At 44.3% G+C, this 14882-nt stretch overlaps 1 protein-coding gene across 1 annotated transcript in view; it reads right to left on the bottom strand.

The window, feature by feature from the left end:
- Positions 1-4978: 4978 nt before the first annotated feature.
- LOC117809019 (cell wall protein DAN4-like) overlaps positions 4979-14882 on the bottom strand; it is a gene marked incomplete at both ends in the record, with an annotated part of 90973 nt that continues 81069 nt past the window's right edge. Inside the window, 7 exons of the mRNA XM_034678686.1 lie at positions 4979-5155; positions 5938-6270; positions 8509-9292; positions 11041-11118; positions 11204-11296; positions 13396-13509; positions 14185-14256. Coding sequence (XP_034534577.1) covers positions 4979-5155; positions 5938-6270; positions 8509-9292; positions 11041-11118; positions 11204-11296; positions 13396-13509; positions 14185-14256 — 1651 coding nt within the window. The remainder of the gene's footprint in view (positions 5156-5937; positions 6271-8508; positions 9293-11040; positions 11119-11203; positions 11297-13395; positions 13510-14184; positions 14257-14882) is intronic.

The raw sequence follows: 14882 nt of genomic DNA, 5'->3' as shown, positions 1-14882 counted from the left end.
AAACAATGAAAGAAGAGGAAAAGAAAGAAAGAAAGAAAGAAAAGAAAGAAAGAAAAGAAAGAAAGAAAGAAAGTAGGAAGGACAGCAGGAAAGAAGGAATGAAAGAATGAAAGAATGAAATACAGAAAATATAAGTACCCTGAAATATTTAGTATCCCTTGTTTTTGGAGGGGCCTTGTTTCCTGTGTGTTGTGGCCTGTTCTTATCATTTGAAATATATTGAGTGGGTTAAATGGTGACATTATGTTGTGTGTCCTCTCTTCCTTGGAGTCATTTGTCCTAAGTTTTAAAAGAAGTCACAAAAAAGTTGCATTGATTTAAATATGTGATAATTTTCACAAATTCAATTAAAAAACAAAAAAAAAATCATGCAACTCTTCTTAAAATGATACATTTTCTGATTTTAATCCTTTATTTTTCTGATTTTGTCCTCAAAAAGTCATAATTCCTCTTTAATGTAAACCTCTGTGATGAGGCCTCCTCATGGCTCCCTGCTCTCCTGCTACGCTTCACGCCGGCCCCTAGGTGTCGCTCCGGTACCGGCAGACGTTAGTAAACGCTGCTGAATGGTCAGCAGACGGTCTGGTGGGAGATGCTGCTGGCTGAGGGATTTTTAACTTAAATATCTCTCAGAGTTTCAGAGAGCGGAGTGGAAAACATGAGGTATGAATTATTTACTCCGGCAGCTCAGCAGGACATCTCTACCAAGAAGCTGGATCAACTTAAAAACCACAGAAGGGAATAAAGAGATAAATATAGCTCCAGAGCATAAAAGAGAACGAGTAGAGTGAAATGTTAACGTGATGATTGGAGAACAAAATGCACCAAAAACATCTGATTGAAACTACAAGTACGAGTCAAACGCTACCATCTAAAGAGACGACTAGACTCAGTGTCTGATCACCACCTTACACCTCCAGGAATCCCACCAGTTCACCGTTCTGATGCATTTACATCCATTTATTTCTACCACTACAGTCTAATAACAGATGAAACATCAATTCTGATACTACATAACCAATCCCAACCACCATCACAGGTAATCTCGTCGTGTATTCAGTCTTAAAATCTCGTGTTTTCAGATTAAAAGTGGCATTATCTGTTAAATCAATCATAAGATATGAATCAGATTTCACACACAAGGCTGAAAGTCTGTGGACACCTGAGTGTTACTGCTTTGGATCATCGTGGGCTTCCAGTTCATCCATGAAGTGTTGGATGAGGTTGATTTAAAGGTGACATATCATGCAAATTGGACTTTTTAATGGTTCTCTACCTGAAATCTGTGTCCCTGTCTACAAACCCCCCGAGAATGAAAAGAATCCATTCTGTCCCTGTTCTGATTTCTCCACCTTTCTGTAAATGTGTGCTGAAACCAGCCGTTTCAGTTTTCAGTGTTTTTCATACGTCACAACGCCATCCGGTCTGTAACAGGAAGTCAGAGCTCAGAGCTTGTTCAGCCCATAGACTGTATAAAATGCAACTCAACCCCTCCTCTGTTTTTCATTACCTGCACACATGTGTGCTAACAAGGAGCTTAGGAGGGAGGCATGCTAGTTGTAGGCTGTCTTAATAAACACAAAGGTCAGTTTTACTCCCCACGTCTGCAGATTTGAAGATCTAGTGGATGATTTTTATTTGATCATGGATAAGTGCTAGTGCACTAGTTAGCATAGCCACATAGCTACATGTTCATAGCTGTAGCTGTAGCTGTGTACCAAGACACACGTCGACATACTGACAAATAAAACAACAAGAAACACTAAATCTGTGACCAATCCTTCAGAAAAGGTCCCGCTGCCTTTCTGGTAGAGGTTGGTTTTACTCCCCACGTCTGCAGATTTGAAGATCTAGTGGAGGATTTTTATTTATCAAGGATAAGTGCTAGCGCTAGTTAGCATAGCCACATAGCTACATGTTCATAGCTGTAGCTGTGTACCAAGACACACGTCGACATACTGACAAATGAAACAACAAGAAACACTAAATCTATGACCAATCCTTCAGAAAGGTCCTGCTGCAGGCGCCTCTCCGTCAGGATCAGATTCAGGATCAGATTCAGAGGGTTGAAGTAACGTGATCTCTGAGCAGCCGTGTATATTCAGCCAACATGTAAACATTAGATCAACGTGCTGGAGAGCCGAGGACACACCCACTTCCTGAGGGGGCGTGGTCAGAGAGAAAACAGAGTGTTCTGAGGAGGACTGAAGAAGAGGGTTTTTTCAGGCAGACCAAAATCTGATTTCAAAGTGTTTTTTTGAGCATAAACTTTAAAGACATGTTTTGGGGACCTCTTAGACCAATATATATTGAGGAAAAAGGCGTGATATGTCACCTTTAAGGGCAGACTGTTCGGTTACTTCACGCCAAACTCTGAAAACCATCACCAAGTTTTTATCCATGTTCCTATCTGAGTGCATCAATGTTTGAAACTCACATTCAGGCCAAAAATGCTGTGTCAACTCTTTCTGTGAAAGGTGGACTGACATCTTGGGTCCTTCACTGTAAGATGAATTGTTAATGAAAGGAACAAGGGGAAGTGAGTTGAATATCCATCCATCCAACCATCCATCCATTATCTTCCATTTATCAGGGGTAAGGTCATGGCAGCAAGTCAACCCAGACATCCCTCTCTCCAGAAACTCCACCTTGGGAATTCTGAGGCATTCCCAGGCCAGACGGTATATATAAACCCTCCAGAGTGCTCTGTTCTTTTTTTTTTTTAAGTTATATTTTTGGCCTTTTTGCCTTTATTTTATAGGGCAGCTGAAGAGAGACAGGGAATGTGGGGAGTAGTGAGCGGGGGAAGACATGCAGGAAACGGTCGACCGGCCGGGAATCAAACCGGCGACCCCTGCGACAAGGACTGTAGCCTCTGTATGTGGGGCGCTTAGACCGCTAGGCCACCAGCGCCCCAGAGTGCTCTGTTCTACCCATAGGCTGTGGCTGTTTTCGCTACATACTGTGTTTGAAGGTAGTCTGTACTCTGACTGTTCTGTTGGATCTGGTCTGCAGGATGCTGGGCCAGATGTCACTGGATTTCCGGATTCAGAAAGCGGAAGTAAACAACGACCAAGCTGATAGAGAAACTCCTTCGTCAGCATCACTTATGATTTAAAAAGTTAGGAAGTGGTTTATATGTGATTTAATAATTTTCACTGCACCCGTCAAAAAAGAAGAAAAAAGAAAAAGTGGGATGAGAGCCGTGCATTATGGGAAACAGTACATGAGGCAGACTGGTCCGATGCATACTGAGAAATTTTCCCGAATCAGTACGACATCCGGGGAGTTTTGGCATCCTGCAGATTTTGCTCTTTTTCACATACTGCTTGCTACATACTGAATTTTGGCCGAATCAGTACGTACTGCTAGTATAGTAGGCGGCTTCAAAAACAGCCTGTATCTGTCACCCAAGCCAATCTTAGGCGGGTGCCATATTGTAAATGCTGAACGCAACCTAACGTCTGTCGAGCTACTGTGAGGTAAAGAGGTGGGCCTTTAGCCTCTTTGCTAACAGCTACAGGGTGACCATCTGTCAGTCAAGTCAGCCATGTCCTTAAATGGGCAGTTTTTAACACAACCGCGTGGGTTTTCATCAGGGGGCGGTTCTAGGATCAGATGTTTAGGGGTGCAAGATACATTTCACTGCTTTGTACATTTTAATGCAATTTCATTCCCACATTTGTGAAAGAAAAGTATTACACTTTTTTTGGAAAGTCTGTGACTAAAACATCAAATCTGATAAAAGGTAATTTAAAGGAGAAATGGATTGGAATTATATAAGAAACATATGGTAACTCTAATTTCTGGGGAAAGACAACTCATGTTGATACAGCAGCTCCTCAACATAAACATAAACAGTATGTATGTTTCTGGAGTAAACCAGCCCCCTATAGTGAGGACCAAAAATACAGAAAATTGACATTGGAGTTATTTTTTGGACTTTCATTTGAAATGCACAACATGTAAAACATGGTGGAGCTGCTGTTAAAATATTACGTTTCAACCAAGTACTGTCTGGTTTTGAAACTTTTCTAGGTTGTTAAAGAGGACATACAGTAAAAATTTTAGGGGTGCTAGGATTCAATTTAGAGGTGCTGCAGCACCCCCAAAAATGGGCTAGAAATGCCAATGGGCTTCATATTTTAAGACCAGAGGTTGCCGTTTGGTTCTACCCCAAAGTCTGCAAAGGGAAACGCCCGTATGAAGTCCCTGAACCTCCTCAACTGTCTTCTTTTGTTTCAAAGGAGTCACCGCTCAAACCTCCCACTGGATGTCCGAGCACCTCACCCTATCTCTAAGGCTGACTCTTTGGAGGAAGCCAAACGCAGCTGTTTGTGTTCTCAATCTTATTCTTTAGGTCACATCCTGAAAATCTTGGGTAGGAGTTTTGGCGTGTGACGTTTGCAGGTCAAACACTCTGCATGGTTAGCTGACAAGAAAATGAAGCAGATGTTGCAACAACAATCTATCAAAAGCAGCTACTTGCAACCAAAGCTAGTATGAAGTGTGCCAAGTGTTTGAGCCAAATTTGGAAGAGCATTCATCCAAATGAGCCCTGTGATTGGCAGGCAACTTATTCAGGTTGTACCTCACCTCTACCCAATGACAACTAGGGACAACTACAGCTCCCTGTTGCCCTGAACAGGATTAGTGGGACGGATTGATGGATGGATGGATGGACAGATTTTTGTAGCCCAAACCAGGACAAATGGAAGAGCCCAAGATATGAGGTAAATTCCAGGAATTGGTGTCCACTGACTTTCAACCATGCAGTTCATACGTAAAGCTTAAGTGAACCTCTAAACTTTAAGACTTCATACAGCCTACTTTGATCATTCTCTGACAGAGCATGCCACTCTCATTACAGATGATTGTTTTTTTACATCCTCTACATCTACCGTTTTGTGGTTACTGCGTGACATACTGTTCCCCGATGATAGTCCACACAGACATGTAAAATGAAAGCGTTGTTTACATTGGCATGGCAGCTCGAGCCCGGCTGCTAAATCCACATGTGGGGATCCAGGTAGGGGGTGCACTGTGGCCTTTTTCAGGCTGCTGCTGCTGCTGCTGCTGCTGCTGGCGGCCGTACTGAGCGCTTTGAGTGGAGAGTTCTTTGTGGTGATAAAATGGTGAGGATTGATAACCACAGCTGGCGTAGGGGAAGGTCGGACATCACTGTAATTTTGGTCTGAATTTAAAGCCCCGTTCATAAATACCGAGCTCTGGTTCCTACTGTGTTTTGACACACTTGGACTTAAATTCAAGGCAGGCTTTGAATCGGTTAAATTTGACCCTTGTTGACTGTCCATCATGCTCCCATGGGATTCTTCCAATCTTCCATTTTCAAACAGAGCTGTACCATTTTCACTCCCTTTGCCGTTTGTCATGTTCTGCATTGAAGACGAGTCTCTTGGCGTTGAAATTGTGCTTGCTTTTGAATTGGAGGTATAATTTGAGTCTGCAGCGTCATTATCACTCCCAGGAGGTGAGAGCTCCCCATGCCCTGAAATGAAGTCTTGACTCAGGGCATCGATAGAGGAGTCAATAGGGGGTCTTAACACAGGAATGGCAGGCGGGGTATTGAGGGCAGAAGTGAGCAGGGGGTTTGAAATAACTGGAGCACCAGTGGGATGTTCAGAAACCGCAGAGCTAGGACGATAACTGGGTTTGGAAGTTGGAAAGGTAGTTTGTATATTAACAGGAAATGATTCAGAGCTCAGGGCAGCTTCTGGTTTGTCATCGAGCTGATGGCTTGTTGGAACATTTACAATCATATCCTGAGTTTTATTGTCTGCAGAAACAAGCTCAGCAGACGACACATGTTCATCTGCAGTGTGTATTTTTGGAACGACGTCTGCAGGGTCAAATGAACCAGAGACGTGCAACTGTGTCTGATCTGCCTCAGGCGACGCAACTGGACCACCCACAAACCTGGAAGTATTGGCTGTTTGTGAGTCGTTCGCCAGCTGTGATATAATCTGATCTTCATCAAACTCCCCGACAGAAAGAGGAGGTTGCGAGTGGTTGGATTTCAATTTGTCATTCGGGAGCGTGGAGGTTTCGTCGTGAGGTAGCGGCTGCTGGATTGCCTCCGCCGACTGGCTGTCAGAGTCTGCGGAGGATCTCTGGAAGGCCTGTAAATGCTCGTCCATTGGGGTTTGGGTTTCTGTGGGCTGGTGGAATCCAGCAGTCGGCCAAATGGACGACGAGGAGCCAATTTCTACCTCTTCAATGCTGGCAGGCCCCGCTGGCAATGCCACCCAGCTTGGGCGGAGGGAGGCGAGAGAAGGGACATTGAGGGATGAGAGGGGAACAGAGGAGACAGTCATGGAGGGAGGGGTCACAGGATGGATGGGAGAGAGTTTTGGAGAGGGAAAAGGTGGTGTGGATGTTGTTGGAAGAGAAAAAGACGGCAAACTGGAAGGTGAGAGAGGGAAGAGGAGGGAGGGAAGAGGAACAACGTGGGATGATTGCTGCTGCAGCTCTGCACTTTGCATCTCTCTCTTGTTTGGGTCATCGCTTACGTCCAAAAACAGACGGTGGGGGTGTTCAATGTTCATTTGTGTCGTGTGAAAAGCGTGCACGGGGGTTGTGGGGCCGAGGTTTTCACTTGGGCCCAGCATCTGGGATGTTGCCATGGCAGAGCGATTTGAGAAAGGTGAAGTGGGGTGATTAAACGCATCATCATGCCTGAGGAGTCCCAGTGAGCCCCTCGAGTTATTGCGGGGAACAACGGGGATGTTTGTGACCAATCGGTTATTGCTTTGCAAATGAGAGAGTGTTTGCTGCAGTCTCTGTGGATCCCTGTTAAAGGTCAAGCTGGAATTATGTCTGTCTTGTGAAATTGATAAAGATGTTTCAGCTAAGAGAGGGGAGTGCTCAGCTGAAGGATTAGGGGAGGAGGATGATGATGAGGGAGGCATCGCAGCTTCCTCTCCTAACATCTGTTCAGTCGCCCTGGCAACTTGCAGGATGTTGTCAGCGTGATGGGGAAGGGGGCGCTGAGTTGACAGGAAGGGATTTGAAGAAGAAGGACTGGCAGATAAAGAAGCAGAGTGAGAACGCTGGGTTCCATCTTTTAAAGCCCGGAGGAGGCCTTCAGAGGCTGGAGTGCCAGCTGTTGCCAGAGACGTAAAGCCAATTTCAAAGTCATCTGGCAGAGTATCAGTGTTTCCTAAATCTCTCTGGTCAGAATTAACCAAGAACTGACTAACTGACGGACCGGCTGGATGAGAGGAAGGCCACAAAACCACGGATGAACCCAACTCGAGGTCAAGCAACTCCGACTGCAACGGATCTGTCTCTGTTTGAGGCGGTAAATCTGGTGTGAATGATGCAGAGGAAGTTGGCTCGATTTGACTGAATGCTGAGTGGACAAACTGACCTGATTGGGCAGCAAGAAGCTGATCAGTCTCAGGGTGAGGTAACGGGTTTGTTAAAGATGTCTCTGTCATATTGTGAGGGGGCTCTTCGGCAGAAAGCAACAGTGCACCGTCAACAACAGGCATCTGAGATTCAGCTGGGGCTTTAGAGAGAGAGACAGGAAGTGACAACGAGGATGATGCGTCAACCCTTGACACCTCAAAGTCCTTTTGAAGGTTTGAGGACGGAGGCAGAGATGTCAGAACAAAAGGCTGAAAGTTCCTGCTGGCTTTATCTGACTCCTGAGTGTGAGCAGACTCAGTAACACGGACTGTTTTCGAAGGCCTTCGTTCGGGCTGCAGGGACGAGGATGGACGATGGAGGGAGGGATGTCTGGAGGATGAAATTTGTAAAGCAACATAGGAGGGAGATGATGAAGCAGATAGATGCAGAGAGATGGGATGAGAGTGGTAAAAGAGAGATGCTACTGACAGAGTGGGAAGAGAAGGGAATAAGGGGATAAGAGGCTGGTGGGTAGAGGAGGAAGAAAGTGAGGAAACGTCTTCCTTCTGTGGTGATGTAAAAGAAAGGTTCTGTTTGGGGGAAATCTTTTCTGCTGAGACAGCTGGGGAGCTTAGCTGTACTACAGGCAAAGAAGGTGTTGGCTGTACAAAGAGAAGGGATGAAAGGGAGGATAAAAGCAGAGACGGAGTTGGCCGAGAGGTCCAGGTTTCCATTTTTGGAGGGACAGCATGTGTGTGGGAATTTTCCTCTTGCTTTTGTCTCCTTGAGGTGGTATTATTCGGAGTCCTGTGGTGGGTTTGATCTCCAGTCAGAGTCTGAGAAACGGTAACGTGAGACTCGTTGCGGGAAGCAGAAGTTTCTGACATCAATCCATCTTCCAAGTGTGTCATAGAGAGGTTGCTGCCTTTCACAACATGATCCGGAGGGAGCTCTGAGTTATTGTGGAAATGTAACTGTGCTGTCTTTTCGCCCTCTCCTTCAGAAGCAGGTATCAAGGGAGGGAGAGCAGCGTTAGAGTCTGACGCCCTCTCTTTGTCCAAGGAGAGGGCAGCATCAAACTCATACAAGCTGAAAGAGCCGCCCTCCTCGGTTAACTCAAACATAAACGGCTCGTACCCTGATGAGTACTCGTCGCTTAGTCCCTCCAAAGAATCTGAAGAGTTACCGGAGGCAGCTGTTTGGTTCACTCCACCTCCCGTGCTCTGCAGAGGCTGGAAAGGTTTCTTCTTTCTGTTGCTAAGTGCCGACGATGGTGATGAGGATGAGGAGGATTCCCTTGAATCTACTGAATCATCTCTACGTTGCAAAAGAGATGATTCCCGGGACATAAGAGTTTGGAGTTTGGCGTCTTGAGTAGTTGTAGGAAAGTCCTTGTTGGGGTTCGATGTGTGCAAAAAGTCTGGTGGTGTTGTAGGTTCAGCATACCTCAAAGTGTGCATTGCATTTCTTAAATCTGGTGCACCTGTTGTGGATTTGAGTTGAGTTGTCTGTGTTGCTGGTTTCGTGAGGTAAACCACCGGTCTGGGTGGTGAACTGGTTGCATCTGGACGCCTTGAAGTGGTCAGCCTCTTCCTACCTTTCCTGATCAGAGGGGTGGAGATGTACCCGAGGGAGGTCTTTGTGCTGCGACGCCTTTGCGGCCTGTAAAAGAAGGCTGGAGGTCTGGGGTTATAGGGGTCGGGGCGAACTGGATCTTGAGCTAGTACTCTGGGTTCTCTGGGTTGTGATGCCAGATCTGGGAGTCTTGGGGATTTGATTGGAGGATTTGATGGAAGGGACCTACGGAGCCTCAGTTTCCTGGAGTGAGGCCTGGACTTGGAAGAGTGGGGTTCCTGCCTCTGGAGAGTAAGAACAGCAGCAGGAGCGGCACTGGAAGACGCTTTGGTTGAAGAGTTCTTTGCTGTTGTCAGACCAGACGTCATTTTGGTGAAAAAGCAGGTTACAGATAATAAAGTTATGGTTACAGTTCAAACAGCAATACTTAATGATGCAGATAAGAAGAGACGGACGCTTTTGCTTTAGATCAACAACCCCAAATTTCATCTAGTCACCACAAATGTCAGTTCAAGAATTCCTTGATTGGAAATAAACTTTCTTTCTTTGGTAATCAGAGAAAAGACCCAACTAAAGGAGGAGTAACTACACAAATAAGAAAGAAAGGATTTACTGTATGTAACATACGAAAGGAAACTACACCAGACAGGCCAAGCTGCTAATCATTCCTAAACTAACAACACTCTTCCACCAGATTCGTGTCCGTACGCAGCAGGACCACCAGACAGCTGGAGTCATGTGACCGAGGTTTTCCCACTGTAATCACTGAATCAAGGATTCTCCTCCTCCTCCTCCTCTCCTCATCCATGTTGTCTTTCTGGTCCTCTGAAAACCTCTGACCTGTTGACTCCAGCTGTCCTGGCTCCGCTCATCATGACTTTGGTTTGTTGTTGTAGTTAAGTGAAATACGATCTGGTGATAACACAGAGTGTTTTATTCTGAAAATTAACCGGATGTTTTCATTTTGTTTTGGTGAAACCTGACTTCCTGTCCCGCTCCATCTGCTCTGTTGAGATTGATGCGTCGTGCTCCGGCATCCGGCAACAAATAGAAGTCTATACAAAACAAAGTGAGATAGAGGCACTAATCTTAATGATCTTGGCCATCCTTGAAGACCCTTACCACCCCCTTTATTCAGAGTTTAGACTCTTGCCTACAGGGAGGAGGTTCACTTACACTAGGAGGGCCAGATCTAACAGATGTCTCAGATCATTTGTGCCCTCAGCTGTTGGGTCTGAGTGTTGCCATTCCACATAGGATTGTGGTACCTTTGGTCTCAAATGCAGAAAACATGATGTCATCCTCAGGAGTTATGTAGATATGTATCTAAATTAATGTGTGAACTTATGTTTGTTATTATGTGTATTGCTTGTGTGTATATGATGTGTGTTGAGACTACTGTTGCAAACCAAATTGCCCCTTGGGGACGATAAAGATTTTTAAATCCAATCCAAATGTCTTGCTTTTCTGACCCAGAGGGCTCTGACCTGCAGGATCAGAGACGCAGCCGGAACGCAACATAGCAGATCCAGTGGAAGTTAACACATTGAGTAGAATAGAAACCTATACAAGATGGTCCGGACACAGATCTGGTGGAAATTGGCCGTATGAACTTGAAGGCAGTTTTAAGAAATCAGAGAGACAACACAAAAAGCCACTAGAGGATGATCTTGGTTTAAGTCTCATGGTTAAAAGATCACAGCATACACTCCAAACTCAATCAATACCTAAATAAGAACAAACCCACTCCAAAGTTCTGCAAGATTTTTCCCTAAATGAGAGAACAAGATGGAAGACCAAAGAGGAAATAACTGAATTGGGCACCAACCTACAAACGAGTATCTTACCCCTAGAGGAAGAGGAAGGAGCAGCTACAGCTATGTTAGTGGTTGGTTGGTTAGTAGTTCCTAACAGCAGCAGAGGAGGAGGAGTTGTTCCTGGAACTGTTCATGACAGAATAAGAAAGGAGAGTAAGAAGAGATGATTGCACTTTATGATTAAAGAGAGGTCACTACAAGGTAAAATAGGTCATTTATGTCAAGGATTGTATTTGAAGTTCAAACCAAGGCTTCACTTTGGTGATGTTGCTCTTACCATGTGCTGCAGGGTTAGTAGCTGGGAGGTTAGTGGTAGCAGATGAAGCAGTTGCTGTGCTGCTTGTTGTCTGTTGGGCTAAGGGGGAGTAAACAGTCAGGTTATCAAACACATGCATCAACACAACAAGAAGGTGACATCCAGGTCCGGTTAGCTACCTTACCATGTGGTGCAATGATGCCTGAAGCGATGTTAGAGGCAGAGAATGCAGCGGTAGCAGCACTGGTGGTGACGGTGATGGTAGTGGCAGGCATAACTGATCAGCACAATAAGTCAGCATGTCATCAACGTAAAGCATAAAACCACACTGTTAAACGGGACAAGCCTGTTTTGGTTACAGAACCAACTGATCTCAAAAGTCTTTCTTGATCCGGAGCCAAAATGGAACGTGGATCAAGAGAAGCATGTTTGAAATTTGGTCCACAAGCCGGGTTTGCCAAGAGCATCTTGGATTCAAAGTTTGAGTTTGGTTTAATGTAGAAGTATCTGTTTTTGTTACGCTTAGTTTGACAGTCAATCAAAGCTAATCTGGTTGACCTAATATTTACAATTTGTGGCAGAATTGTCGGCTAATGTTTCAGCTCATATTGGCGGCAGATGGGAAAACAGTCCATGTGGAACATCTGAAACCAACTACAGCTAACAATCCTCTCTCAGATATCTCAACTCTATCTCTCTTCTCAAGTTTTTTGTTGGATTTGAAATAACAACAATGCATAGATAAGAAAGTCATCACCATAAGTCCTTTATCGGCCACTTTTGGCGATATCAGAACCCCAAAAAGTTAGCTATCGCCCTCAAAGACTTAGGTACTGTCAGATGTGAGCAGATGGGTTTGGAGATTAACCTCAAGCTAAAACCAAGTCGAGGTTGGACTACATGATTTCTTTGTCTGGTCCTTGAGCCAGACTAGGCAATCAAGATAGTTGGAAGGAAGAGAGGCTGAGCTCAAAGACACCTGGTGATGCTAACAGCAGCTAGCCACCAGGCTGCTAGATTTCATCTGCTGTTTCTCGCCTACATTTCTCTTCCTCAGTGTGTCGTGGTCGCCCCTTCACAATAAATTATAAAGGTAGTAGAAGTTGTTGCCAGAGCTCTATGAAGTTTAAGCAATAACTTCATCATTCCTCTTTCACTTTGTCATTTTGTTTGGCAAAAAATAAATGGTAGAAGACAGAAAGAAAAATCTAAAATGCTAGACTTTCTGTCAGGAAGGTGTGGCCTTGATTTTTGTTCATTATGACACTGCATGGGATTAAACGATTGGTTTTTGGAGCCGACATGTTCTTGCCACCCCACATCTGCCAGATCGGGCCATAATCATGCTTTAAATGTGTAGTCTGACCTCTGCAGAAGGCTGACTTAGAGTGGCCCTTAAATTTACTGTTAAGCACTTTTAGCATAGTTAGCTAAGTCTTGTTTGTAGCCGCTAACTAGCTAGCTAACTCACTATTGTGTTATCCATAAGGTCACATTCTTTACAGCGTGAAGCCCAGTCTGATATCAGTTGATAAAGGTTCAACAGGTGATCTGACAACAGACAACTTGCTGCTCCTGAATGAAGTTGAAGGTTTGAGACTAACAAATGATACGGACTTTCCTCTTCAACTACTGTTCTTAAATATTTGTAGGCGGCTATATTTGACCAGTTATTTCAATAAGAAGCCACAGTAGTGATAGAGAATTTCTACTGAAGCCCTAAAAGAACATAATTAAATACATTTTATTTTCTCTGTTGTTATCCCCAGATCTCAAAGTATTGTTCTCATGATAAGAGAATCATTTATCTAATTTCATCCAGAGAACAAAGCTTGTTTTTTTGTGTTTTTGATCTTCAACCTGTAAGATAAATGTCTTGTAGCAAAATGTCTTTTTATTCCTTACTGAGGCAAAAAGAAACCAAACCCCAAAATTAAAGAAACTACCTGAAGTTACTTGATTACCATCTGTACAAATGTGCTCCTTTTATGTTTAGCACAGAAGCCCTAAAAGAACATAATTAAATACATTTTATTTTCAGCATTTCCTGTTATCTCGAGGAAACAAAGCTTGTTATCTTGAGATACAAGAGAAGTAAGTTGGGGTATTGAGAAAACCAGTGAAATGAACTCGTTATCTCAAGAGAACAGAGAAATCAATGTGTTCACTCATGTCCTTTTAGGGCTCCCGTTAATACAAACTGAAACGTTTGCTGGATTTTCTTTGTGTAAACCATTCATTTTAGTATTTTTGAAGTTTCACCTTTAAAACATTTGATTAAAAATTAAGAACACGTCCACAAATTGGTCTCGATTTCATGGGAAGTCCAGAGATGCTCGTGGCAAACAACAAAGCAGCGAAGCAGAGAAACCTTACCAGAGGAGGAGCTGGTTGTGCTGCTGGGGGATGCGCTTGCACTCGTTGGGGTTGGGGTTAGTGGCATGCTAGTGGTGGGGATGATGGATGGAGATGGAGTGATGGGAGGAAGAACTGGAGATGACAAATCAAATGATACAGCAGAACAAGATGGAGAACAAAACGCTGCTACACCCAAACCTCTTCTTGGGGCGAACGTTCCAACGCGGATGAACTCTGAATCCACTCTTTAGCTTTGTCAACTGAGCTTAATATTAAAAATCTCTGGCTGTAAACCCTCATCAAAGAACAAGAGCTGATTTTCATAAAACCCCGGGAACATCCATCCCCGTTACGACTCCTCAGATGGACAAGAACGACAGGAAGGTTAATTGACTAATGAAAAGATTTGAAGAAGTCGTTCTTTAATGCAATCATAGATAATATTTATCTAGTCCCAGTCCTCCTGAGTGGAACACTTCATCAGAGCAGGATTAGCTGAGTCGTCTCACCAGTAGATAATGAATAATAGAGCGAACAAATTAATTATAGAGGTTTTTACTCCTCAGAGGAACATGAAAAGTGAAATAGCTCCCGGCAATTTTTTCACGGGTCCTTGAAAGGTCGTTCAAGGCACAACTTCTCAGGGGGTTATTATTCCCTATGTGGGAAGACTCTTTGATCAACGATTCAACATTAGTTATTCAATTATTTTGGTATTGAATCATAAAGAAGACCAAAAGGATGAAAAGAGTGATGGAAGGATGCATGAGAAGGAGTCACAGGGTAGCGAGGATGAGGGTTGCTTACCGTGGGTGTTGGCATTAGTAGCATGGATGGTGTTAGTGGAGTCAGTGGATGAATGACTGGCGGGAGAGGAAGCTGGCGGTAATGACAAAGGGGTTCGGGATGAAGGGAGAGAGAGAGAGAAAAGATGCAGGAGATGATGAGCGGTTGTAGAGCAGTGTTGCCATTATTCATCATTAATGAAGGAACGCAAAAGACGAGGGGATGGAAACCACTTAGAATTACAAAATCTTGAATCAAAGGAAGCTAAGTCTCATGAGGCGCTCACACTAAAATAATTTGCGTGTAGATCCTCCGGTGACGTACGATGTGACGTACCTGACCAGCGGAGGTTCATTCATTCGGAATATATCAGACAAATTGATTGTATCTCTGTGTTTCCCAAGCTGCAACCTCTGGTCTCTGGTCGCCCATGCGCAAAGTGCTAAAAACTGCAGTTCATCAAGCGTCCACTAGAGGCTGGCTGCAGAAACACCGGAAACCACATACACACCCATTCAAAGAAGACGATCTTTACAGCAGAAGTAAACATGTTTACAGCCTGGTACAAAAAAATTGGCACGCATTGTAAGGGGGGGGCGACTCGTTACTTTTGAAGATATTAAACTTACGAGTTTTGCCCAAATAAGGGCATGCCTGACTTGTTGACAGGCGGGTACTCTGTAGCAAGCGTGCCGGATACAGCCCTGGTGGTGAGGCTT

Source organism: Notolabrus celidotus, unplaced genomic scaffold (genome assembly GCF_009762535.1).
Source record: "Notolabrus celidotus isolate fNotCel1 unplaced genomic scaffold, fNotCel1.pri scaffold_204_arrow_ctg1, whole genome shotgun sequence".
Classification (NCBI taxonomy): Eukaryota; Metazoa; Chordata; class Actinopteri; order Labriformes; family Labridae; genus Notolabrus; species Notolabrus celidotus.
This window is presented reverse-complemented; position numbering and strand designations above follow the sequence as displayed.